This window comes from Cynoglossus semilaevis, chromosome 19 (assembly GCF_000523025.1).
Source record: "Cynoglossus semilaevis isolate Cse_v1.0 chromosome 19, Cse_v1.0, whole genome shotgun sequence".
In the NCBI taxonomy this organism is placed as follows: Eukaryota; Metazoa; Chordata; class Actinopteri; order Pleuronectiformes; family Cynoglossidae; genus Cynoglossus; species Cynoglossus semilaevis.
The window spans coordinates 6,434,939-6,461,630 of NC_024325.1; the positions used below are offsets into that span (position 1 = coordinate 6,434,939).

General features: G+C 40.0%; 2 protein-coding genes across 12 annotated transcripts in view; one reads left to right on the forward strand and one right to left on the reverse strand.

The window, feature by feature from the left end:
- The window catches only part of LOC103395063 (centromere protein F-like), an 18,454-nt gene extending 7,464 nt beyond the window's left edge, over positions 1-10,990 (reverse strand). The window contains exons 1-5 of one of the 9 annotated variants that reach the window (XM_025065528.1): positions 10,854-10,990; positions 10,407-10,557; positions 8,138-8,356; positions 6,577-7,922; positions 8-6,411 (exon numbers count right to left, since the gene is read on the reverse strand). In XM_025065528.1, the coding sequence (XP_024921296.1) occupies positions 8-6,411; positions 6,577-7,922; positions 8,138-8,356; positions 10,407-10,557; positions 10,854-10,973 (8,240 nt within the window). In that variant the 5' untranslated portion in view covers positions 10,974-10,990. Of the gene's footprint in view, positions 1-3; positions 6,412-6,576; positions 7,923-8,137; positions 8,384-8,974; positions 10,558-10,853 lie in introns of those variants that run through there. The other 8 variants (XM_025065527.1, XM_025065525.1, XM_025065526.1 and 5 more) reach the window with 8 other exon arrangements.
- A 324-nt stretch (positions 10,991-11,314) lies between these two features.
- cblb (Cbl proto-oncogene B, E3 ubiquitin protein ligase) overlaps positions 11,315-26,692 on the forward strand; it is a 45,851-nt gene continuing 30,473 nt past the window's right edge. The window contains exons 1-3 of one of the 3 annotated variants that reach the window (XM_008332576.3): positions 11,315-11,551; positions 13,151-13,321; positions 14,003-14,253. In XM_008332576.3, coding sequence (XP_008330798.1) covers positions 13,154-13,321; positions 14,003-14,253 — 419 coding nt within the window. In that variant the 5' untranslated portion in view covers positions 11,315-11,551; positions 13,151-13,153. Of the gene's footprint in view, positions 11,552-13,150; positions 13,322-14,002; positions 14,254-17,066; positions 22,683-25,943; positions 26,098-26,692 lie in introns of those variants that run through there. The other 2 variants (XM_025065532.1, XM_017041872.2) reach the window with 2 other exon arrangements.

Below are 26,692 nucleotides of genomic sequence, written 5' to 3' on the forward strand. Positions count from 1 at the left end.
TTCCTGTTTCAGCAGTTTATATGTCTGAATTTCTGACAAGCCTTTTCCCAAACCGTCTTTTTCTCCTGCCAGTGTCTCAGTGTAGGATGTCACGGTGAATTTGTGTGCATCCAGAGCTGCTTGTGTTTGCTCAAGGTTACTGACTAGTTTCTGTACATTGTCCTCGTTCTCCTCCAGGTTGATCATTCTGTCTTTCCTGTCTTCCCTCATCCTTAAGACTCCACACTGCAGTCCTGATTTGAGAGCTTTGAGCGACTTGTTTACATCCACAAGTTCAATTCCTCCAGATTCTAGCTTGGAAAATTGTTCCTCCTGAACTTCTTTGGTCATTTGCTGTTCTGTCACTCGTCCCGTACTGTCATGACGTTTTCTGGAAATGTCCACTTCTGCAGTTTCTGCCATTGTTATGTCTTTAGGGACAAAGAGTTCCCCAGTTTTTCTCCCGCTCTCTTCATCCTTCAAAGCCATAGAGTTGATCAATTTCTGAAGATTGTTTCTTTGTGACTGAACCTGATGGTTTAAATATTTAATGTTGGATTTCTCTCTGTCTATTTCGTCAAACAGTCTCGCTGTATTATTTTCAAGGTCTTTTCTCAAAACCATAAGATCCTGACTTTCCTCTGAAATCCTTTTTTCTACTTCATGGAGTTCTTCTGTTTGGTTTTTGAGCTCATCATCCTTTTGTTCTTGTTGTTTATGTTTCAAAACAACTGAGATGATCACTTCCTGAAGTTTGTTTCTTAGTGACCGAAGCTGAAGTTTCTGATATTTAATGTTGGATTCCTCTCTCTTCATCTCATTCAACAGACTTTCTGCATGGACTCTCGTCTTAAGAACGTCGGTATTTGTGATTTGCAGACCTGATCGTTCTTGTTCTATCAGTGCCTTTTGTTGCTCCATGTCAAAAACCAACTTCTTATTTTTATTCAATATCTCATTCAGTCCATGTCTTTCCTCCTTCAGCTCCGACTGTAGTTTCTCCAACTGTTTTTTTTCCGACTGAACTGCTTCTTTCCACTGAGTTGTCATGTCGGCTCTTTGTTTTGTAATGATAGATAGAATTATTTGTGTGTCACACACTTGTTTCTGGACCGCATCAGTGAAGTTCATTAATTGGTTTCTCTGTGAATCAAAAGCTGCACATTTTTGTTCTAGTATCGAAGATAATTTCTGTGTTTCTTTGCTCCTTTGGTCTATTAACTCCACTTTGTGATTGATCTCACTACATATCTTATGATTCAGTTCTTTGAATTCACCGATCTGTTGTTGTGTCAACTGGATTCTACTCATGAACTGATCTTCTCTGACTTTAATCCTGTCAACTTCAGTCTTCACTTTGTCTCTCTCACTTTGGAGTTCTTGTCTTTCCATGTCAAGACGTGTCTTGAGTTGATGAAGTTTGTCCTGTTCTTTACTGAAGCTGTTCAAAGCAGATTCAAATGTTTCTTTCCTCTCATCAAGTTCATTCCTTAAACTCTCCAGTTCTTCTCTCTCTGCTGAAGTTCTCTCTGCTGTGTGTGTGATCACATCTTTAAGATTGTTCCTCTGTGTCTGAACCTGTATGTTCAGACCTTTAATGTATGATTTCTCTTTGTTAATCTCAGTCAACAGAATGTCTGTTTGTTCCTTTGTCTTCAGGAGGTCGGTCTGTGTGTTTTTCAAACCCCTTTGTTCTCGTTCAATGTCAGACATCATCATTTCTAATTGTTCCATCTTTTTATTCATCATCTCATTCAGCTCTTTTGTTTTTAATCCAAGGCTCATCTTGAGTGTGTTACTAATAGTTGCCATGGTTACTGCACATTTATCTACAGCTGTTTGGTTTTGCTCAAGCCCACTGACTAGCTCCTGTATCTTTACCCTGTTTAGTTTTAGTTTCATTGTTTTCTTTTCCAGTTCTTCACTCTGTTCCTCTAGTCTTGCACTGTGTGATTTTAACCTTTTTGTTTCCTTCACATGCTCATTTTCCTTGGTTTTCAGCTCAGACCACTGCCTTTCCACTTCTTTCTTTTCATCCGCAAGTATTTCTCTGTCCTGTTCCAGCTGTTTCTTCATCTGACACAGTTCCTCTCGTTCGTTGCTGATGTTCGTCAGAGCAGCTTTCACCTCACGTTTGTTTTTATCGATGTCCTTTTTCAAACCCTGTAGTGTTTCTCTTTCAGCTATCATTGACTTATTCTGGATATCGAGTTCTTCCATTTGTTTTTTTATCTCATCCTCCTTCAGTTCTTGTTCTCTCTGTTTTTCAGCTACTGAGCTCATCCCATCCTGAAGTTTGTTTCTTTGTGACTGAAGCTGAAGTTTCAGATCTTTAATGTTGTCTTTCTCTCTGTTAATCTCATCAAGTAGACCGTCCGTGTGTACGTTTGTCTTCTGGAGCTCAGCCTTCGTCAGCTGCAAACCTCTTCGCTCTCGTTCCAACAGTTTACCTTGTTGTTCCATGACAGACATCATCAGCATGACGTCCACCTGTCTTTGGTCCATCACGTCACTCCTAAATCCAAGGCCTTCTGTCTGTGATCTTTGTCCTAACAGACCTCTTCGTCTGTCCAAACCTTCCTGTCCTCTTGTCAGCCTCTCAGTATAAGATGTCAGAGTGATTTGGTGTGAATCTAGAGCTTTTTGACTTTGCTCCAGAACCTGGACTATCATAGGAACACTGTCTGTGTTCCGCTCTGATGTGATCATTTTGTTTATGTTTTTGTTCAACCTTACACTTTGGTCGCGCAGTTTTATTCTGAAGACCTCCAGTGATTTTATTCTGTCCAGAAATTCAAAGTGTCTTTTTTGCAGCTCAGAAAGTCGTCCTTTCACTGTTGTCTTTTCTAACATCAGCACTTCTCTTTCACCGTTCATGTGTGTTTTTATTTGACTTATTTTTTCCCAGTCTCCTCTGATGATGATTTTCTGCCTGTGTGTCTCATCAGACAGACGGTCCACATGTTCTCTGGTCTCTCTGAGCTTAGTTTCTGTGATTCGCAAACCTTTTTGTTTTCGTTCTAATAGTTCAGTTTGCCGCTGAACAACGGACGCCATCAGTTCAAGCTCCACTTTCTTTGTATTCATCGTCTCGTTCATTTTTTGCCTGTCGATCCTTAACTCGGTCTTCGGTTTGAGTAAATGGTGTTTTTTCAACTGAAGTTCCTCCTTACGCTGATTTTCCACATATTTCCTTTGCCTTTCAATATCTGATAAAATTTCTCTGAGATCATTCACCTTCTTGTGGACCATGTCACAGTTGACCAATATCTGTTTACCCTGAAGATCAAATTCAGCATGTTTTTGTTCAAATGCACTCATCTTTTCCAGATCCTCCTTCTTCTGTTCCAGCTGTGCCTTAAGTTTTATCAAATCTTTTGTCGCTGTCAACGTCTCAGGAACCAGTAGATGTTCTACGTCCTGCCTGTGTGTCACGCCCCTCAGATTTTCTCTATCTTCTCTCGGAGTCTCAGTTTCCTCATTTTTCTTTCCTTTTTCTTTCTGTGTTTTTTCCCATTCATTTCTAGTTACCTTATCTTTTCTCTTGCTTCTGGGTTCTTCCTTTAGTTTTTCAGCTCTTAGTGACTCTTCTTGTTTCTCACACTCATGTTGTCTCTGAATTCCTTCCTCTTGTTTTGCAAAGTTCCCATCGAGTGCTTTACCATCTTTTTCGTTGGTCACCTCCATCTGCTGTTGTTTCATGTTCTTCAAAGCATGTTTGAATTTTTCTCTAGTCCTTCTGATTTGTGTCTTCATCACCTCCACTTCCTGCCTTGCCTCCATCAACATCTGCTGTCCCGAAATGTTTCCATCTTTGTTCTTCAACACTTTGTTTAAATATTCACTACGTCTTCTGAAGTCTTCACATGTCTTCATGTGCGTTTCAGTGATTTCCTGTAGAGTTTGAAGCTGATTTGTAACTTTTGTCGTAGAGTCTAGTTTCTGTTGCGTCTCCACCTCACTGTCGTCCTTCTGCCTCTGGAGCCTCAGCTGCAGGATTTCCAGCTCGTCTCGCTCTCTGGTGATCTTCTCCAGCTTCTGGTCCAGCTCTCTGTTCCTCTTCCTCGTCTCTCTCTTGAGTGCATCTCTTTCTTCTTTGACTTCGGCCCATTTCTCTTTTATTTCCCGATCTTTTCGAAGGCCTTTTCTGATCAGATGTTGGTTTTGTTTTTGTTGAAACTCCAACTGTGTCTGCAACAACTCCAGCTCTCTTCTCTCTCTTTTAACCTTGTCTAGTTTGACATCAAGGTCACGGTTTTGTTGTTTAATGTCCTCCTTCATTTGAACCATTTCACTGTTCTCTAACTCAGGCTGTAAGGACTTTTTCTTCAACACTGCCATTATCTGGGTTTTCATTTTGATGACATTGTCTCTCATTGTTCTGTTCTCACTTTGTAACAGGGTCACTTCATGTTTCTGGTTCCTTAAGTAAAGGTTAACATTTTCCATTATTCCCACGTCTCCTCTTATTGATTTCAAAGTACTGTGAAGCTGTGGTTGAATGTTTTGGACGCTACCGAAATCTAAGCTCTGTGTTAAAAATATAAACTTCTCCCAGTTTCTCATCATTTGCCTCTGCCTACAAACTTCTTCTCTTTCTTGTTGCAGTTTCCACCTCAGTATTTCCAGTTCATCTCTTGCTCTCATGGTTTTCTCCAACCTCTGATCTAATTCCTTTCTCCTCTTTTTGGTCTCCCTCCTCAGCATTACCTTTTGGCTTTGTATTTCACTCCACATGATGTCATTCTCTGCGTTCTTTCTGGTGATTTTCCTCAGTACCTGTTCACATTCTCTCCTCTTCATTTCCAGTTCTGACTTCAGCAGCTCCGACTCTCTTATTTCTCTTTTGATTTTCCGTGCTTCATCTTCCAGTTCCTCTCTCTGCCTCTGCAGAGACTCACTGACGTGTATTTCTGCCTCAGCTTGCTCGTTTGCTTTTTTGCCAGTTTCCCTCTCTGCTTCTGTCTCTTCTGTCGGCGTCACACTTCTGACTTTTTGGCGTTTAATTTTGGCACGTCTGCTTTTTGTCAACCTTTTATTTTTGTGCTCCTCTTCATCATCTTTCTCATTTTCTCCCCTCTCTGTTTGAGTGGTTTCTATAGCTGTTGTTCTTCTTATTTGAGTCTTGAATTCGTCCAGCTGGGCTCTAAGCTGGGTTACGGAAAGAAGTTGGAGTTTCAGGGATTTTTCTTTATTGGTGAAGTTGAAGTTCAGATCTTCTAAATGTCTCAGGTTCACTTGACTCCTCTTGATACTTATATCTACACAGCCACTTTTATTTCTAGCCTTTACAGCCGTTTTCTTCATACTGTTGGTCATTTCTGCTATTTTCTCCAGCTGCTCCTGAATCGCTTCACTTTGTTTCTGTATTTTCAGTTTTAAAAGATCCAACATATCCCTCTCTCTTAAGGTCTTCTCCAACCTCTGATCAAGATCTCTCCTCTGCTTCCTCGCTGACATTTTTATTGACTTCACATCACCCGTCTGCTCTTTCAGATACAGTTTTACCATTTTCAGAAATTCCTGAAATTCTGTTATATCTTGTATAAAGCGCTCAGTTTCATTTGCTTCATCCTTTTGATTCTTGTCAGCGTTGATTCCTGCAGGTTGGTTTTGTACTTCTAGTTTTACTTCACTCATCAGTTCTTGCGTTCTGACCATCTCTGTTCTGAGTCTGTGGAAATCGAATCCTGCTGTTTTGTCCCTCTCATCAGAAGCTCCTTCCATCTTCTCTCTCTGAGTCTGCGGATCTGATTTCCAATCTTGACTTTGTCTTTGCTTTTTCACTTCCAATATCAGAGAGTTCAACGTATTGGTTACTTCTGTCGTGACACGGTGTTGGAAAACATTTACATTTTCTCTGTGCGACGGTCTCTCTATATTTCCACCTTCCTCCACTGTCAGTTCTCCACCCGCTGGTCTCTGACTGTGCAGTTTCATTAAATCCTCGACTAAACTTTTAATCTCTTCAGTTTTTTCTTTCACGTTCTCCACATCTTTCTTCATTTGACTATTTATTTTCTCCTCACTTTCCCTCAGACTGATTATCTGCCTCTGTATTTCCTCCCTCTGTCTCACATTTGCTTTTAATTCTGTCTGATAGTCATCTAACAACGTTGCTTCACCGATTTCTGTTTGCATCTGAGCGTAACTGCAGTAGAGTTCATCTGAGTCCACGGAACGAAGCAGCTGACGTCCCGATCCACTCCGCTCTTCATCCTGGAGCTGTGAAGACACAGATGTTTGGACAGTCTCACCTTCTGCTCCGTCTTCATCTGCTGGAACCACCTGTCTCTGATCCACGTGATAACCTCTCTCTGTTTCCTGTTGTAGTTCGTGAGGATGTGATGCCATGGCTGACAAATGATGTCCGGCGGTCGGTTCTGTTGGCGTCCGTCTGTTGACCCGAGCTCTCAACAACCTCAGCTTGTCCTTAAAAGTGCAAATTTGTCAGTCATTTGTTGATGTTGTGTCTCTTTAATATTTACTATATTTACAGCTAATTCGCTAAAGTTTGCAACATTGACCTGTGTTAGAGGTTAGAGAGAAACCAGAAACTATAGACAGCGTCATAAAACAAGTTAAACAATGACCTACCATGATTTGTTTGACCTCGTCGTTGTTCCGTTCCATCTGCTCTTGGACTTGCATCATTTTCACTTTAGTGTTCTTAATCTCTGTCACGGCCTCTCGTGTACTGCCTTTCACCTGACCTGAAGTCACAGCAGTATTTACTGTGTTATTGAATGCATGTTTAGTCTCCTCTTTCTGACGCTGCTCCATCTTTTCCTTCTTCTTCTGCTCTTGGAATGGTCTCCACTTCATCTCTTCTGCGAAGGCTCTCTTCTTTTGCTGAACATCTTCTCTCAGCGTGTCATCTGTTCCATCCAGCTGCTGTGACTGCTGTTCCACCATCGTTCTGCTCGTGTCTTTTTTTCTACGGCTCACTCTGATCATTTTCACCAGGTGCTTCTTCTTCATTTCTATCTCAGTATTTAGCACCTCCAACTCCCTGAGTTCTTTTCTGGTCTGTTCTGATTTTTCATCAAGTTCCCTTTTTTGTCTCTCGATGCTTTCGCTCATACATTTCAGTGAGTTGCTTTTATTCTGTAACTCAGCATTTGTTTTGGATTCTGCATCACGTCTTAAAGATTCAGATTTCACATTTTCACTTTCATCTTTCACGGAACCTTTCATTTCACCATCCTCCAGCACATCCCAAATGTTATTCATCTCCCTCCAGATATTTCCTAGTTTAACCTTTGAACTGTCAAATGCGTCCTCATCCTTCTGCTCTGTCTCAGTAAAGATCCCGTCTCTGAGATGCTTCACTTTGTTGAAATACACAGTAAGCTTACGTCTGGTGTCTGCGACTTGATCTTGATGTTGTAGAACACAGTTTTTACTCCTCACTAACTCTTGTTTCACATGTTCTAACGTCGTCTTCTCTTGTTCTGTCGCCACTTTTGCCTGAATCAGGAGTTGAATGTTTTTGTGGACAGCATTCACCGGAGTTGAATCAGTAACATTGCCCGTGACTTTCTGCTCGTGCTTCCCCGTCCTGTTTTTCTGAGTGATGATTTCCATACGCATTCTGTCAAGAGTTTCCCTTTCTTGGCAAATCTCTGCATGCAATTTGAGGAGTTTCTTTTCTTCCCTATCAGCTTCATGTTTGTTTACATTCCCTTTTTCAAAGGTGTCTTCCATTTTTCCTCTCAGGGTTTTCATTTCTAAAGACTGATTGTGTTTTTCAGCTGCCAGTCTGTCCATATCCTCCTGCTGCTGCTCTGTTTTTATCCTTAGTTCTCTGATTTCTCGTTGTTGTCTCTGTGTCACCTTCAAAAGTTGTTCAACCTCCTCCATCATTTGACGTGACAGTTGTCTTTGCCTTGTAATTGCTTGCTCTTTGCTTTCCACGTGGAATAGTGATTCTCGTCTGTGCTCTGGGGTTAAAATAAAACATTAAATAAATAAATAATATCATTTTAAATTATTCTATCTATACAAGATAAAATAAAATGGTATTGTATATATTTCATTAGTAAAAGCATGAAAGGAATTATAGGCAACACTGAAAAACTGGACTACAACCTGCTGCGTATTAAAACACAAAACGTGGTCTTTATTTATTTCTTTTGTAGAGAACAGTTAAACTTACCAGGAGCAGCTGAAGGTCCGAGTTCTCTCTGTAAAACTGTGCTGTCGATGCCTTTGGACTGCGACGATTCGGCTTGAAACAGCGCCCTCCTCTGTTCATGATGTGCCACAGCTTCAGAGACGGTTTTGGGCTGTGACAGGTAGTCCTCTGTAGGATGTGATGCTGACCTTGACCCAGCAGCAGTGGCCTGCTCTTTGATATCTTCCGAACAAGCTTCACCTGCAGGAGTATTAGGGCCTGAAAAGTCTTCAAGGTGAAATGATTAATAATCACTGCTTTAAATTGCAAATATTCTATAGTTCATTTCATGTATGTTTACTGCAGTTATTTTTCTAGTTTTCTGTGCAAATCAGTATTCAGCATGTAGCTCCTCATCCCACCCATCTGGTGGTGCTATGTAAACATTATTTACATAAATAACTCACATTTATAATTTAGAACAACATTGATATTTTATGTAAACCTTGTGTTTTCCCAGGAAATCAGTAACACATTAACTACCTGTGTTATTGTGGATTTAGTACATTAGTAGGTCTCCCCCTCCTGGGCAAAGTTATTTTTAAGTTGATCTAATGGTTCTATTTTCCAACTGTAAACAATTCCGTCCAGAGGCAGCCCAAACACTAAGTAAACTAAAAACAAATTAACAAAAACCCATACATTTCTTAATGGATTTCTTGTTATATGGTTATATAGTATTTTTTATCACATACTGTACCTTTAAATAAAAAGTTCAATGTTTGAAGCAAATTTTCATTCAATAATTTAAATGCATTGACCTTTTAAAGATCATTGCATTTAAAGGTCAAATACAGACATTCACTGGATGACACTTACCATGATCTATTGATTTTTCCATATTTCCAGATATAAACAACTCAGTCCCCAGTTAAAATCACACTTGTGATGACCTATTATAAAAAGGTATTATTACTCAATACAAAAAACAAAAAAAGCAATGACTGAACAGAGGCTTGTTTATCTTATTTTGTTGTCACTCCACTCTGACTCTGACAGTCTGCTGTGGTGGCCTGCTGAGCAGTAAACCTAAAGATCAGTGGTGAAAAGGCAGCCGACTTCAAAACATTTCATATCTTCTCCCTCCACACATTTTTTGATCACCAGGTCTGCGGGAAGATAGATGTGACACCCACACAGTGGGCGTGCGGCAGGGCGATGTTTGGGTGGTGAAACGCTTAGCTTAAAGAGCCTGCTGTCTACTGATAAGGATGGGATACAGCTCCCTCAGATCTCCTGATGTTCTGCAGCACTGCATAATCCCACAAGTCTATTCAGTTGGGCTTTAACTCACCAATAAATAGTAACAATAAAGACGTCAACAGAAGGTCTTAGCACACTATTAAAGTTATTTGATATATTACCACGGTGTAAATATGGGAATGAAATTAAAAATGTTTAAATAATTAAAAAGTAACATCAACGTTAATTATAATGATTTATTTTCAATCTGCATTTTTCATAATTTTTCCAACCTACTTTTTGTCTTCATTATTTCATATTTAGGCCTTAGAGACCTTGACCACAGTTTACCATAGACTCACTGTTTTTTACAGTCTTTGAATGGTTTAAAGGTCATCATGTTTCTTCATGTTATTTAATGGTAAAACCAAAGCATTGCAACCCACTTCAAAATTATATATTTTATTCCTCAGGGGAAAAGAGATCTGATGTTATCATGAAATTTCGGACAATCTCATTTACTGGATAAAGTGTCATCTTGACACTCAGCTGTTCCCAGTCAGATTGATTAACTGTGCATAAAATCGAACTTGGGTGTGACTTTCTGCACTTTGATGAACAGCTCAGTCACTCAGCTTATGAATTACACATCGATACGTCGGGGAACATTTCACAGGCTCACAGTTGTGCTATGCATGTTAATCAGAACTCTGAAAAATGAGCACAAAGTGTTTTCGCACAACAAGCTGTACTGTTGTTTGTACATTTGAAATACGCTACCCTCTAGTGGAGAAATCTAGAAGTTTGCCCAAAACAGTAAGTTTATATAGCAGTAAGATTATGTTCCAAAAAGCGGGTTGTTGATTTAATTGAAAAAAAAAAAAGAAAAAAAAAAAAAAACACTTTGAGATAAATGAATGCGATAATTAGCGAATGGGGTGTGTGTGTGTGTTTGTTTACATTTCAGTGCAAATTAAATGTGAATTAAATGTTAGTTTTTTTCCAAGGGTAAGCTAATGGCTACATAGAAAATATACTTAAAAACTCCAGCACTGGTTTTATGGTGTACCTGTAGTAACGACAGCTGAATAATAACTGCCTGTGCTGCACATTTTTCCGCTTCCTGAGTTGTTTCCTCTACTACAGTGCAGGATCTGTGCTCGGTGGGAGAAGCTGGATTTGTTTGGGAGTGGCCCTTCTCCTGTCACTCTGCCCTTTGGCTGCATCGTGAAACAGCAATGCCGGAAGTTAAACTGTTGCACCGCTACAATAAATGCACGAATATCCTGGACATTTGGGGGTTACATCGTTCGAAATTAGTGGAAATAAAACTGCTACTGTTAGTTCTAATATATTTGCAGCAATATATAACGCATTTTCTGGGTCTTTTGTAGTTTCTTACAATGTTTGTTGTGTTCACTTGAGCTAAACATAGACGTCTTAACACAAAAGTAAAGTTTTCTGTGTTTTCTGGTGGACGATGTATGTACGTCCTTACATAAACAAACAAACTTACACTCATACTGTATTTCATGTCTTGAACCAGCCGGGACTGGCTGTCTTGCCCTGGTGGGTGCAGCTTGACACGAGTAACACCATCATCGAGCACCAGTGGGCGTCTGGTCGCGTCTGTCATTTCGTTGCTCAGTTCCTGGAAAATATTGCTTCACACTATTATTGGCCCTCCTACAACTGGATAAGCTGCATCAAGTTAGCATAGCACAGACAGAAAGCGCATGGCGTACCTGTGTCCTTTCAAAGTAAAAGTCACAAAGGCTTATTTTATAAAATAACATAAAGGCAAAAGTCAGTCTAAGTATACAAAAGTATCGCATAATAAAATATAATTATGAAGATGAAGATAAATGTCGTCATATAAATACTATAATACGATATATTGGCATTTTATTTTTATTTTGAAATATAAATTCGGATGTAGAATAATGTATAAACCTAAGTTTGACTTGTGTTACTGTAGAAAACATACAGCAGAAGCTCAGAGCTGCCAGCTGTATTTTCGAGTCTTTTGGTTCAGCGTGCTACGCAGACCTGAGACATGGAGGAGATTCTGTAGAGAAGGAATAGGAGGATACTTTTCTGATACTCTGGACACTCCGAGTATTTTTTTCTCTTATTTTCTTTTAAATTATTTGCGCTGGATGTGGATCACAGTAAGCAGAAATCCCAGCAGACAACCTAGTCCCTGCTGTTTTGGTAAGTTTCGCCTCCACTGATCAGTTCATGTGAGTTGTTGTTAAAAAGGCCACACAGTGATTGGAACAGGAAAGGATCTCTGCTTTGTTTATGAAACTTGTTCATGCTGCTCAAACCTCCCCAGAACCTCAGAGGAGTGTTGCTTGTGTACCTCTAAGAAAAATCAAAACTCCAGCAAAAGTCACACAAAGGACACCCTGGAGCAGATTTCAGGATCAAGGATACAGTGCATATCAACATCAGTCAAACCTGCAACCACACGTCCTTTGTGTAGTACGTTCCAGTAGGGCTACTGATCTCATCTGCGCTGCAAGGATCATACGAGATCATATTAGAAATGTCACCAGTTAATGTACCGCACAGTTGTTTGTTTATATAGAAGTTGTTTTTTTTATGTTTTTCTTCATATGTTTAAGGCTTATTCATTTATTTTGGCTCATTCTGCTATTTTGAAGCCGAGTTGCTAAATAATAAACATAAAAAACATAATAAGCAACCTATGTTAAAAGACCAAAACAAATATCTCGTTTGCTCCAAAGTTCAGCTATTGCTTGTAAAGTTCTTCATGTTGTGATTATAGGCTCATATGAATAAGGAATGTGCAAAATTAGTAGAAAGTGGAAATAAAGGCAAATGTTTAATAAAAAAAAAGATTTAATGGGACAAGACAAGACTTGCTCATCTTTTCCTTCAATGAAATAACTTTTTAACTTCCCAGAAAATGCATTATTACAATTTCAGTCAATATGTATATATATATACAGAAATATATATATAATATTGCTGAGAGTGTTATAAAGTATTACTTATATAAAAGTGTAATATTGCAAAAATTTAGGTTAATCATAATGCCAGTATAAAATTGGTAACATATCAAATATAAATTCATAGACAATGTAAGTTCAAACCAAAGTTTGTTTTTATTTTTCAAAATACCTGCCTTGTTCGCTGCTATTGCTACTAGAAGGAAAACAGTGTAATTATCACTTCATTAGCACTGATCCTCATTCAGCGTCACAGCTAAGGGGTTATGTTTGTGTCATTGACTGTATCATTAATGGGGATTGATGACAAGCACAGCAGCGTGTCAGGGAGCCAGCAGACTCTGAACAGTGAGGAGCCCACTCTGTCAGGCGTCCATCAGTGCAGCTGGAGCAGAATGAGTCTCACGATGAGCGTTGAAATGGGAGCCTCTGAACACCTCGGGCTTCAGTCAAACACAAAGACATGTTCAGGTAGCTGCTAAACAGCACTTCAGGGACCAGCAGGAGTAATAACATCGGCATGTGAGCTTTTGTTACACTTCCGCTGAGACTATTTTTGTGAGTGAACAGATCCATCTCTTCTTCAAGGCAATGTCTGAAATTCTAAACAAGTGAGAGATTGTCACATTCAATCAAGTATTTGTGAAATGACTAAGTCAAATTTAAAAACCTAATTCTGTTTCCTCCTCTTAAACTTAAAGGGGTGTATGAGGTAACGCCTCCTCCCACCCAACGATGTCTAACTTCATTGGTTTTTCCATCTCCACCAAATTTCAAGTTTCATTTCGTAATTTTATTGACACTAATGGTTGGTTGTAATTGCCTCCGTTTGTAGAATATGGCAACTGCACTCAGTGGACGAAATCCTGGTGGACGTGGGCCACAGAGGAGTAAGGGTCGGATCTTAGGCTTCATTGACGCCCTCCACGATGCGGTGGGTCCTCCGAAACAAGCGGCTGCCGACCGACGTACAGTGGAAAAGACATGGAAATTCATGGATAAAGTGGTAAGTCTGGAGTGATAAATTGTCAGGCCTTCCTGTGAGGTGGGAGCAGACTGACTAGAAGAGAGCCGTCTCAGTAATGAGACAGGGATGAGTGTTTTTTGAGTGAAAGTACATTAGCGATCTTGCTGGAGTCTTCCACATTGTTGTTTGTGTTGTTTTTGACGTCCTTGTCTCATAAACACACACATCACTCACCAACTCATGAAACGTTCCATAAGGAAATTATTTTCTAAACCACATTGCAGATGTGCGCATCAGTTTGACAGCGTTTTAGCTTTTGGTGTAGAGGAAATGATAGTGATGATAACCATTTTCTAGATGTGACTGCGGTTGTTTCGACACAAAAGGCACCCAAGGAAAAGATCATGGTTTTTGCTTCATATGATCAACATCCTTTCCAGAAAAATACACAATGGAATGTTCTCACAATATGGCAAACTCAGCAACACATTGTCTGACATTGGTGTTAAACTGGTCTCCAACAGCTCCTCTGCTTGATGGATGTTTTGTTTACACGGTGCATTCTTCCCCCTCTGAAAACTAAGGCGAAAGGCAGTCAGTGAAAAACAATAAAAACTTGGACGAAAATACATTCCTTGTGAAACACAACTGGAAATTGATGTCAGTTACAATAAGGTGAGTTAAAGTGAGAACGCTAATCATTGGATTTGTCTGCCTCAGGTCCGTCTGTGCCAAAACCCCAGACTCCAGCTGAAAAACAGTCCTCCCTACATTCTGGATATTTTACCTGATGCCTACCAACACCTGCGGCTCATTCTGGGCAAATATGAGGAGAACCAGAGACTGGCACAGCTCAGTGACAATGAGTATTTTAAGATTTACATCGATAGCCTTATGAAGAAATCCAAACGGGCCATCCGACTCTTTAAGGAGGGAAAGGAGAGGATGTACGAGGAGCAGTCACAGGAAAGGTGAGAGAACTTTTCTTTTTTTTTTCATTTGTCACCTAATAAAGACTTGAGAGATCAGGATAAAGACATACTGTGCCTAACCCGAATTTGAAGACAGAGAAAAAGACCATTTCAGATTATTATTGATTTTGGCAGTAACATCATACACTCGTTTCAAAGTGAAGTCAGAATTATCAATGCAGTCAACTTCTTTGTTGCCTACTTTGAAGCACTACAAGTCAAAGTATTCTCCTTTTTCTGTCACACTAACGACCGCAGTTGTTCAGGCGAGACAAGCGGCAGCAGAAATGTTGACTTCTCAGTGTGGAGTTTCTCTACAGCTTACTTTTTCCTGTGGTGGAAAATATGTTGTTGTGAATATTTTATTTAGTCAGCATTGAATAAAGCTGCTCACTTGGCAACCCAGAGCTGAGGTCTGCTACCACAAACTGTGGGTTTAAGCACATAAAATCTAAACGGCTCGAAAATGGTGTTTTAACATAAGAAAATCAAGCAACGGTTCTTCAGGTCAAGTTCAATATATCTTCTAAATGTCTAATTCAGTAAACATGGATCATAATAGTTCTCTCTTTTGATTTCATTTTATTCATAACACAACAACAGCAAAAACTAATATATATTTATATATATATATAATAATAAAAAAAAAGTCAAAGGTGACAAATTTGCTGGTGTTTTGATACTAGCTGAGTCACTCAGTGTATATTTCGATTTCAGTATGACAACATATTGGGCTGCATGAGTAAAAGCTTAATATTTGTTAAGATCTTAGTATCTTAATATTTGTATATTTATTTGTTACACTAATACAGTGCTATTTGCTAGACACGTTTTATATTGTTAATTTGCTGCTTTATCTATTATTACTGTCATGTTAATAAACAATGGCATGTTGAAATATCCCACACCCGCTGAATGTCCCACAAAGAGATCTCAAGGAGATCTCAACTGGTTCATCATTTAGACTTAATTTTGTCGAAGGTGAAGGTGATTAGTGACAGTCATGAGCCCACCAAAAAAAAAACAACCCAAAAAACAAACGTCATGTACATGGTGTACTGAATTATTTGTCCTTTTGTCCATTCATTTTCCAAGCTGTGCCGTATCAAACCCACATTTTGTTTTGTTTTTGTCTGTCATGGCATCATTACTTAACTCAGCCCACAGTGAGGGTGATGTGTTGAATATGAGGCTGGCTGACTCAGATGCTGGAGCGAGTGGGAGGCTGAGATGGAGAAGTGAACGAGAGGAGATTTGGAGGCAGAAGAGAAAGCAGTCACATATTCAGCAGAAAATAAATATTGCAGTCACTTCAGGTTATCAGTGTACAGCAGCCACAGCTGCTGCTGCTGCGTTTACTGCACGCTTTATCTCAACGTGTTTTAGACTGGAAATTGAATTAATGTTGAAATCTCACTTTATGGGTGAACTTTGAAAGAAACTGCTGACTTATCCATACTGTAATTAAGTCAAGGGAAATAAAATAACCTGCTTACTTTAGGTGATTGTCATGAAAAGTACTTTCACATAGAACTCTTTCATCTTTGAAGCAGCATGGCCACTGTGTGGACTGATCCCCCGCGGCGGTGGCTGCAGAGATAGTAAGCAGTAAACTCCTGCTTCAAAATAGTGAGGTTAGCCAGCAGACTGATAGTAAGTCTAAAGGAAAAGAAAATGTAAATAAGGGAAGAGGAGCATTTTCTTCATGTTTTATAAAGAACAAGGATATTTCACCACAACATTACCCAACATACAAGCTTTATATTTGTAATCTTTTTTCCAAAAAAACTGCTCACAAGTCTTAGCACTACCAAGGTCAAAAATGTTGCTGTTATTGCCATATGTGTGTTCCCTCACTGCTGTTTGAAATGGTTTTCCATATGATTGAGCTTTGGCTGAGTGGACTGTTTGAATAACCATCATGGAAGATTAGGTATTTAAATTCTTATTTAATCATAGTTCCAGTTCTCTCACCCTCGTCGTACCCTTGTACGGTTGTATAGTCAGCTTGGTACAAAAAGTGTGTGGGGAAAAAATTCCCTCATTATGTCTCGTCATAAACTTTATGTTTCTTGTTTTTCTTCTGTTCCGCTCGTTAAAGGGAGCAGCCTGAGATAATTAAGGTTAATTCAGAGGAACTCTTAGTTTGCCATCTGCAGGGCGGAGGGAAAATCCCTGTGCACTTTACATCCTGTTCATACAGTATATATTTCCTGCCTGTTTGAGTTGAGAAAATGTCAAAGAGGGAGAGAGAGTTGACTTTTATCTCTGTGACTCCAGCACTTGCCTATTCTGACTTCCTCTGTGTTGCATCATGCGCTAATTGCCTCAGTCTTTATAGTTCCAGCTTATTGTTGACTTAACGTGACTCTCGACATCATTAAACGCTGTTTACATTTGTCCCTGCACGGAACTGATATAATTACAGTAGGAGAGAAAATGGAACCTCTTTGGCTGTTAAAAAGACCACAGCGCTACACCTGCTGATGGCCAGTGCTAATTATTAAAATCACATTGGTTTGGTCAAACGGAAATATTTTTACACATTTCATTCAGTAATATTTTAAGAAATTACATGCAAATTAAAAAAAAATGCAAGCATTGCATAGACTCTGATGTAGGGATAAATAATTGCAATCCATTTCTGCTGTTTGTCAAGTTTGTTTTAGGACTCATTTTGAGGCATTTTGTTCATTTTATGTTAAGTAGTAGTGATTTAATTATTTGTAATATTATTTCTTGGAGTGAATAGTCCATTAATAATTCCAGAAACTTTCCTAAACTTCCTTTAAATTGTTCTTTTCTGTCCTCAGGTCAGATCTTAAGGTCACCAAAATACCATCAATTGAGGAAAGGCAGGTTTACAAGAGAGCAGTGAGACCAGCTGTGACGTACAGTCTATGGTTCAACAGGAGAGAGGAGGCTGAAGTAAAGATGCTGAGATCTTGAATGGGAATGACCAGGAAGGATGCAGTTAAAGATGAGATGGAGTTAATGAGACGAGGAAAGGTTGATTTGAGAAGATATCATGGATTAAGGATTGAATTAAGGACAGTGTAGGGTTAAAGAAGGACGACAGAGAAGATCAGTGGATGTAGTGACCAACACTAGGTTAGGGTTAGTTAGTTAGTAGGAGGAGTAATGTTTAACGGTTACCATCAGCTGCTGCTAACTCTACATCTTGAATAAGATTTAAATATTTTCTGCACAAAAGTCCATGCCAGCATTTGCCTGTTTAATTTAACAGTGTAATATTTGGTGCGATGCACGGGTGGCCACACTTATTAACGTGTCATCTCGAAGCTAAGACGTGCAGTAATAGCTGGAGAAGAGGAAGAGTGGCGGAAAACATCGTTCTACAGTCATTCTTTCCTCACCTCGACTGTAGTTTCACATAATGTTGGCACCAAGACAAAAACTTTTATCAGAGAACTTCCTTCAAAGGTTACATTAAATATACTTCTCCATTCTACAGTTCTGACATCCTGTCATGTCAAATTGTCATGTTCAGACTTGCTGCCCTGTAGTTTCACCACTGCTTCATTTTGAATGTGATCTTATTTTAATGTATCTCACTGTTTACTAGATATCCGATTGTTTACTCCCTCTGGACTCGTAAACAAATAAGTTGACCACAAAGAAATCGACATCAAAGTAATACGCAAGTACAAAGTTTACAGAGGGCGCTGTATTTTGGTAAACCAAAGTACTCAGCACAGACTTTGTTCTGATGTGGGAGGATGTGAGGAACACTCGTCTGTTCTTCATATCTCTAACACTGCCAGTGTATAAATGTTGTTTTACACAACAGTCAATGTCCTATGACAAACAGGCATGAAAGGAGCACGTTCTCTTTGAGGAACCAGCAAAACGATCCCACATCTGGTGTCACATCTGTCTCCAGAGACACGGGCGGCCATATGTGGTCCGCTTTGTTGCAGTCTGTCGAGCACAAGTCTGCTCGGTACGCCTGATTAACTGCGTCGATCGGCCCCCAAATCTTTGTTCAGGGCTGCAATCTGTCTGATGTCCAAACATCACACCCCACCCCCTGGGCTCATTACGCCGTTTTCATTGTCCCTGACCACCTGATCCCCAACCCCCTGTGTCTTTCTACTACACATGCTGAGAAGACTCGATGTGATAGGAATATTAAGCAGGAAATTAAATGATGTGTTGAGATGGGTGAAAAAACTTTAATCTGAAAAAAGTTTAATCTTTAAAAAGTGAAGTACAGAACTTTTTGCACTCACTCAGTTAATTGTCTTTGACCCAGAGGTTACGCTTGCTGCATAAGCCTGACAAAAAAACCCAAACAAAAAACAAAAAACTTTCCAACGCATTTGGATTAAAAAACACCCGAGTGCCCCATAGGCAAGGCTGCAGATTATAACCTTCAGTCTGACACATTAATCAAGATTAATTTGAACAATGCCTTTGTTTTCCAGTGGTACTTCAACATTGACAGCGGCAAAGACCTCTGTGTCTTAAGTACAATCAGTATAGAAATTCAGTGGTAGAGAAATGAAGGAAACATTCAGCGCTCAGTCTGGTAATGGTCAAGGCAGCGGGTATAAGTCAGTGTTCGGTCAGATTCATAAAAACCCGTCTCAGCACTGAGAATTGCTGTAACAGCACAAAATGGAATTGACAAGCACAGGAGCTGTGTTTTTTCATAACTAACAGCTGCCCACGATTGCTTCACTGCACAAGGCTGAAATGAGATGTGTCTACTCCGAGGGCTGGGTCAGCTGGAGGACTCGGCAAAAAAAGGACTTCTCGATCAATCAATTAGCAGTAATGAGAGTAATTACGCAGTAATTGCCCAACCAGTGAAGTGCTCGTTTGGTGGCGTGTGCCCTTGCTGCTCTGTCACACCCAGTTGCTGATGTTAAATCTCATGGCCGTCTGTTGGAGGCTCTCGAAGTCAAGTGAAAATACCTCAGAGGTACAGTATGTAGTACGAAGGACTGTGTACGCGAAGGCTTGCCTCGTTGACTGTCTGCGATACGGCCACTGTCCACATGTGAAGTGATTTGCATCGCATGGCGTTTTGCAGCCGTCCTGACAGGCTCACGTTCAGCTGCTTCCTAAAGTGATTGTCTCTAAATCAGCTGGATTAAAAGTGCACTTCTTTTGCCAGGAAGCTGTGCTGCAGATAAAAGACAATCTGACCGCCCTCTCTCTCTCTCTCTCTCTCTCTCTCTCTCTCTCTCTCTCTCTCTGTCTCTCTGTCTCTCTCTCCCTCCCACTCTCTGTCCGTCTGCCTGTATCACACACACTCTCTCCCTCTCTCTCAGCAGGCCTTTTACTCACCCTCCCCATCTGTCTGTCAATAACCTCTGACTCATGCAGCACTGACATGTTGGAGGAACATGCTTACTATTCCGACTCTCAGGGCGACAGTTATTCTAAAAAGAAGGGTTTTTACAGGAAACGTGTTGTGGAAGAAACATCATTTACTGAACTTGTGTAATTGTGTGAGCGGCATCAAAAATATTGTGGCAATTTTTCCAAATTGATGACACATATTGTTCAGTAGTGAGAATACCATTTGTCCTCGTCATACAAGTAAGATATTTGTTCACGTCCCCTGTAATCGAAGTTTCGCGCTGCTCAACAGTCGGTAGTTGCTGTTGTCTGACTCATGTCTTCATTGTGTGTCCGTCACACACAGTAAAAGACACAATGATGCTGTATGACTGCAATGCCACACTTTTCTAATTAGTTCTCAGTGAAGCTTAAGATTGTCTCACTTCTGTTCTTTTCAGGCTTGTTTGAGAGGTGTTGAAGCCATGTTGTTTTTTAATTTACAATAGTAAACATATACATAACTTGGCGTCATTTTAGCTCTACAGTAAAAGACAAAAAACAAAGCAGTGCAGGTTTAACTGGTAGTTTAACATTTTTCAGTACAGCTGGTAAACCTTTGGACTGTTCTAATGAGGCGCTGAGTAACTGGAGCATAAAGAGTGAAGTTTGTGTGTTATTTTATGTTATATACAAGACTTTGGCAAACAGTCTTTAAGTGGCACTCTAAGATGTTTTGTAATGTATTACTTGTTGTGATAGAAAATAAAAAAAAAGTTAATATTGTAAATTTAAAAATAAAACTCTGAGCTGTAAGACTCTTACTGTCATACACCCAAAAGTGAATTATTATTACTATTGTCTCTTGGTGGCGTTCAGAATCTATGTAAATGGCATTTGACCCATAAACCCTCATTGGCTTACCTCAAGTCGGGTTCCACTGAACTCAAGGGATCCCCTAATAAGTGCATTGGGTTTCATCACCTACATCCAGTTCCCATTAAAGGCTGTGGGCGGATGCACTGATGTGCTGTTCTTGAATCACTGAGCTGAAACGACAGGAAGTGTTTCCTGGTGAATCATATCAACTGTTTCCACAAGAAAAAGATCATCTTACAGCATCACTGACTGTATTATAGTTGACGTTCTAGACCAGCGGTTCTTAAACTGTGGTATGTGTACCACTGTTGGTACTTAGGCACCCTCTAGTGGTACATGGGGAGCAGACTTTTTAATGTCTGTATGGTTTCAGAATTGAACTAAGAGAACTACTTTATTGTACACCAAGGGTCTCAAACTCCTGGGGCGGGGGTCACTTATAGCCCAATACAAATTCCAATTTGTCTTTTTTCAATTGTTAAAATGTGTCAGTTTGTCTTATAGGAACATGAAAAGATTTAAACTAGTTGTCTGTGAGGTAGTATTATACATTTTTTTTTATCTTAAATATGTTTTTTGTGCTGTACATCAAACAAACTGACGCTGCCCTCAAATAACATAACAGTGGCAGCTGTTCTTAGCTGAACAGGGTAGTTTGATGCAGTATTTTAATGTTAATCATACTGGTGGTACTTTGAGTGACCCATATTTCAGATGTCGTCAACTGTGCAGGGTTGCGAAACACTGTTCTAGACTATAGTTATTAATAATTGTGTTTTTGTTTATTACATACAATATATATCATACTTTTGTATATAATGATTTATAGTATATGACAGTGTTGTATTTCAAACACTTTCCAGTACTCAAATATCCCACAGATTGTACAGTGACCATTCAATTCAGTTACAAAAAGTATAATGATGATACTGTGCACCCATTCTCACATGCTGGCACGTCACAGTGGACAGACGTGTTTCGGAGTGGTGATGTCACACCTTCCCAAGAAAAGCATGTGAGCTTGAGCCCAGATGAGTAAACCTCCATAAAGTAGAACCATCTGGGGAGGAAGTGGAGTACCAGAAGAGGAAGAAGAATTCAGTCAGGAACTCAGAACATGTGGGAGGTGTGTGTGTGTGTGTTTGGTGATGGTCGTTGCTGCTCTTACTCACACAGCTCTGAGTCAGGGTTTGTCTCAGTTTGCTGAGACACGTGGAATGGATGCAGAGGAGTTTTCTTTCCATGACTCGGTGCATTGACTTTACAGAATCAATTATGAATTTTGGAACCAAATGAAAAACTGTTTGGGTCTTATGCTCTCACTCTAACAAGCTGTAATTTCAAGATTTGGGACCTACAAAGTCTATCCATCCATCTATCCAAATTCAACACTGACTGCTTTCCTAACTTTATTATCCAACTATCAAATGTTGCACGTTCAAATCTCACAAACACAAGGAAATACATTTTTAAACAGTATGTCAGTGGGGTATTCTATGATGATATATTTAATATGGCTTACTAACTCTTAAGACAGGTGATAGAAATAGACTGGCAGGAGCAGCTGAGTTGAACAGCTGCCTTAAAAAACAATCCTAACTGAAACAGTGTTGAAAGAAAGAGTAAAGTGTGTAGATCAATTGATTACATTGCTCAGGCCAAACCAAGATCAACATGTCCGTGTGTGTTCTCTCAAGTGTAGGTGTGTTTGGTCTGCTCAGGCTGCAGTCTGCAAACTAAAGGCTCCTCATTTAGTCCTCACCAAGTGTTCTTCATGGACAATTAGCTACTTGGCAGCGATCTTGTTTACCCATCCGTGCAGCTCTGTGTGAAAGCCCGACTAAGCTCCTTTTTTTAAATAAATGGAGCAAAGGAGAAATCTTTGGCGACAAATGTGCATGATTTTGCAACAACAAATTCTTTTGTAACTCCGTAAGCATTCGCTCTCCAAACCATAACACTTTAACAGATGGAGCCCATGTCCACTGTCACATACTGTACTGTATACTTATCAAAACTGGACTCCAATCTAAGAGCTCATGTCTGAAAATCAACTGCCTCCATCACTACCTACTAACCCAGGTGTGGGCAACTAGGTCCACAAAGGGCTGCTGTGGCTCCAGGTTTTTGTTCCAACCAAGCAGCGGCACACCTGACCTGGCTTAATTAATCAACTGCACTACCCACTAACCCACACTCAGCCCAAGGTTTGGCATCTGTGCAGCATGCCTCCTGAAAATGTAAGCTTTTTTCTCTCTCTATTACTTGTTATAATACAATGTCTTGATTATATTTGAGTAGAATAGAGATAGTGTTTAGTTTTAATGATGATGATGATGATAGTAGTAAAATAAAGTGGTAAATAAAAATATTATTTTTTACTGTAAACAAGACTTGGTGTGAAATGCTGTGTGATACTCATATATCAACACTTTTGGAAGATCTTTGAAAGTGGTTCCTTTATTATTATGTTTTTCTTGTATGTAACATGCTAAATCTAATCTCTCTTAGCACGTAATGACTGCAAACATACATTTTTAATTTTTTTCGTACCTAATCTTTTTCCCTCTGATTGATGCTTATTTGTTTTGGTCTCAATTTTAAATGAATAGCTTTTAGGAGCTGAGCCCCAGTCTCACTCTGTCTTAATGGGCACTGTCGTGTTGCTCTCTAGTAGCAAATGATTCGTCTAAATAATTGATGCTGATAACAGTCTTTTGAAACAATTAAATCAGCGTTGACTGCAGACTGAGGGCCCGTCTTCTCTGTTTCGCTTTTATTTCTCTGCTTCGGCGTACATTTACCACCCAGTCTTACCCCTTATAACCTCTATTACTCATCCTCGTCACAGCTGTTGCCCCACCCCACCCCTTCTTCTCCTCCGCCTTCTCATCCAGCCTCCCTCCGGCCTTTGTCAAATTAAGCAGCAGTAGTGGCAGCAGCAGCAGAAGCAGCAGCATGTGGAGGATCAGATAGACATCTCATCTGTCCGATTGTTCCTTTATAAAGCCATTACAGTCCCTCTTGGCCATTCAACTCATTGTGTGCGCACACATGCACTCACACGTGCATGTGCACACCACATGCCCTTTCCTTCCTGGATCAAACTTTGCAGCTCGTATTTAGATCTGAACCACATACAGCCCNTGCTGCCTAACTGAACTGTTTGCATTATTTTGACCGCTACCTTTGTGGCCCACATATCTAATATAGGATTAGGCAAAAAACTTTGTTCAAACGTCATTTGGACTTCAGTGTCAAATCATTGACCCAAATACTGAAAGCAAAAACACAGTACAACTGTTCAGGTGACAGGAAGCCAGTAGGAATAAAGAGAGTGAGCAGTTGTAGAGCACGAGCACAGGTGTCACCACAACAACCGTGTGACACCATGTGAGCCTGTGTGATTAGGTTTGTGTTGTCGTTTCAAGATGATCACGTGTCTTTACTTGATTTTTAATCAAGGCGAAAATGTAAGTGGTTTTAGTCGGACATTTACTGCCCCCTAAAGATGATCTTTTATGGATGTAGCAGAGCAATCAAAGGATTATCTCTGACAGTTGTGTGTTAGTCAACAGTTCTCTGGCTACTTTGCTTGCTATCTCTCTTTCTCTCTCTCTCTCTCTCTCTCTCCCTCTCCCTCTCTCTCAGCAGGCCTTTTACTCACCCTCCCCATCTGTCTGTCAATACCCTCTGACTCATGCAGCACTGACATGTTGCAGAAACATGCTTACTATATGGACTCTCAGGGCGACAGTCGACGATTATTCTGAACAGAAGGTGTTTTTAAGTATTTATACAGGAACTGTGTTGTTGAGGAAACATCACATACACTCTGCCACTACATTAGTCTACCTATTGAATGGGTTGCCTATCCCCAGGCGCTTGACAAATGAACTGTATTACACAACTTGTCAAGTGGCACGAGGGCATGGCAAGGGCACAGGAGGGAGACCGGCCGACCAAACACGCTGTGAAATGTTACAACGTGGGAGCTAAACGTGCAATATGTTCTGATCAATGTCATTTATCTGTTGTGAGAGAGTGTGAAGATCACAACCCCATGAAGGGAGTTTAAAACTAAGCTGGTGTCGGAACCGTTCTGTGTGGATACCCTGCTGTTCCCTGTGTACGCCTGTTGGTTGGTGAAAGACGTCATAGTAACTGGATGGCCACGTAATCGTACAGACTAATTCATACAGAGTTATAGAGGCTGACTGACAACCAGAAATAGAAGAGTGATTTTCATTTATTCCACTGTAACGTTTTGTTCCTCTCAGCGCTTTATTTCAGTCGACCCACTGGAAACCGTGACTCGTGCAGTGTCTCCAGTGGAGGAATCATTTGGTCTCTGTGCTATTTCTAAAGAGTTTCTTGTAGTCAAATTTACAGAAAAGTTTGTGTCTCCGCCAGCTAGGTTGTGTACCAAACAGGCCAACAGTGCATGTGCGTGCTCCAGGACAGAGTAAACAGCACCGGCTGCATCGTAAATAATTCGACCCAAACAGCTCTGAGATTGATACCAGTTTGTGAGTAGAAGAGCACATTCCAGTGATAAACAAATCATTCCAGTTTCACAGTGTGACTGCCACCGAGATGTATTGAAGCAAGACCTATACAGAACACTGCACTGCACTCAGCTCATTCAGCATGAGTCAGCAGTCCAGTCTAGCCGTAAAACAGCTTATCTGGTGAATAAGTGCACTCCGATTTCCTTGACTGCTGAGAAGATCTTTATTTTGTAGATTATGATTACACTTGTATGGATTGACTACTCTCAGACCACGCTGGAAAAAGCTCATCTTCTTCTTCTAATTGTTTCTTAACGTCACAGTTCCTTAGGAAGATTTGCTTCAAGCTGGAACAAGTCAGCCCAGTCCCTACTTGGACTGGTACATTTTTGCACACCACAAATATGTGTTGAGCTCATGTTTCATGGCCCAAAATTGATTCTTTTCTATTTGTCTACAGTACTGATGTGCATGTCAACTTACAGACTGTAGTTTTGACTTCTGCTGGCAAAAAAACATGTGTGTAAATAGTGTGTATAACTAGATTTTGGCACTGAAGGCAGCGGGTTTTGGTTTTGGTCAGATCCCCTGTGTCAGCACTGTCTCAATAAAAACAACATGTCACCAAATCACTACAGGAGAACACAAAATCAACACACACGTCTCTCATAGCCTCTGATGCAAGACAGAACTGATGTGTGTATGAGTTTGAGGAAGGTCAAAAGGTGAAGATGAGCAAGTAGCTAAGTAAGTTATGCTGGATGAGTTTTAAATTCCCTGGGGGTAATTATCCAAATCAACACAGAATGCAGAAACGTTGTAGTTTTTCGTAGACCAGGGTTAGGTGTAATGTGTGTGTGTGTGTGTGTGTGTATATATATATATGTATGTACAATAACTGCCTTTTTATAATAATTTGTATTTAATACATCAAGTAACATCTTTTTTAAATCATTGGGAGAAATTCTTTATTTGTTTTTATTTTTATAGGATTCACTAAGACCTCACCCATGGACGGCTCTTTCTTTAGTCAGTGGTCTGTGGTTAAATCACACTGGCTGCAGGCTCCCATCCTGAACACTGGCACGCCTTAGTATCTGACTCACAGAGATATGACACACTCAACGTGGCTTCTTTGGTGCAGGTTTGAAGCATAGCGTTAAGTTTATAATTCGCCTGTGTGCTTCCTCTTTCACACACACACACACACACCTTAAACAGTTACCCTGTGGTGTGTGTAATGTTGCTTAGCCTACATGGTCTAATCTAAGAGGCAGCTGGAGACAAATCCTTATCCCAGAGGAGCAAGATGAAAGAATCTCCCCAGCACTTCAAAAACGACCCAATTTAAGTGCTTTCAACCTTTTCCTTCTGGATTGAAAAAAAAAAAAAACAACTTCCAACCGAACCACTGTGTACTTGAACCATTTCAGAAAGTATTTTTATTACAGCCCTCTTCATCATACCTTATATAAGCCTGCCTTCTGTTAAACTGATTTTTCTTTCTCGTTTCATTTTTTCCTCTGCATGACCCTGGAAAATAATTGGAATTTTAAACTTTCTTTGTTTTTAAAAATTGCCTGCGTAGAGAGAATTGGCTGTATTCTCTCAAGTGATTCCACTTAAAAAAAAAAAAAGACAAAACAAAAAACAACAATCACATATTTAAAAAGGCCCAGCTGCCTTTATATAAAATGAAATAAAATCTTCCTGGATGTTATGGCACTTTAAATAATCCA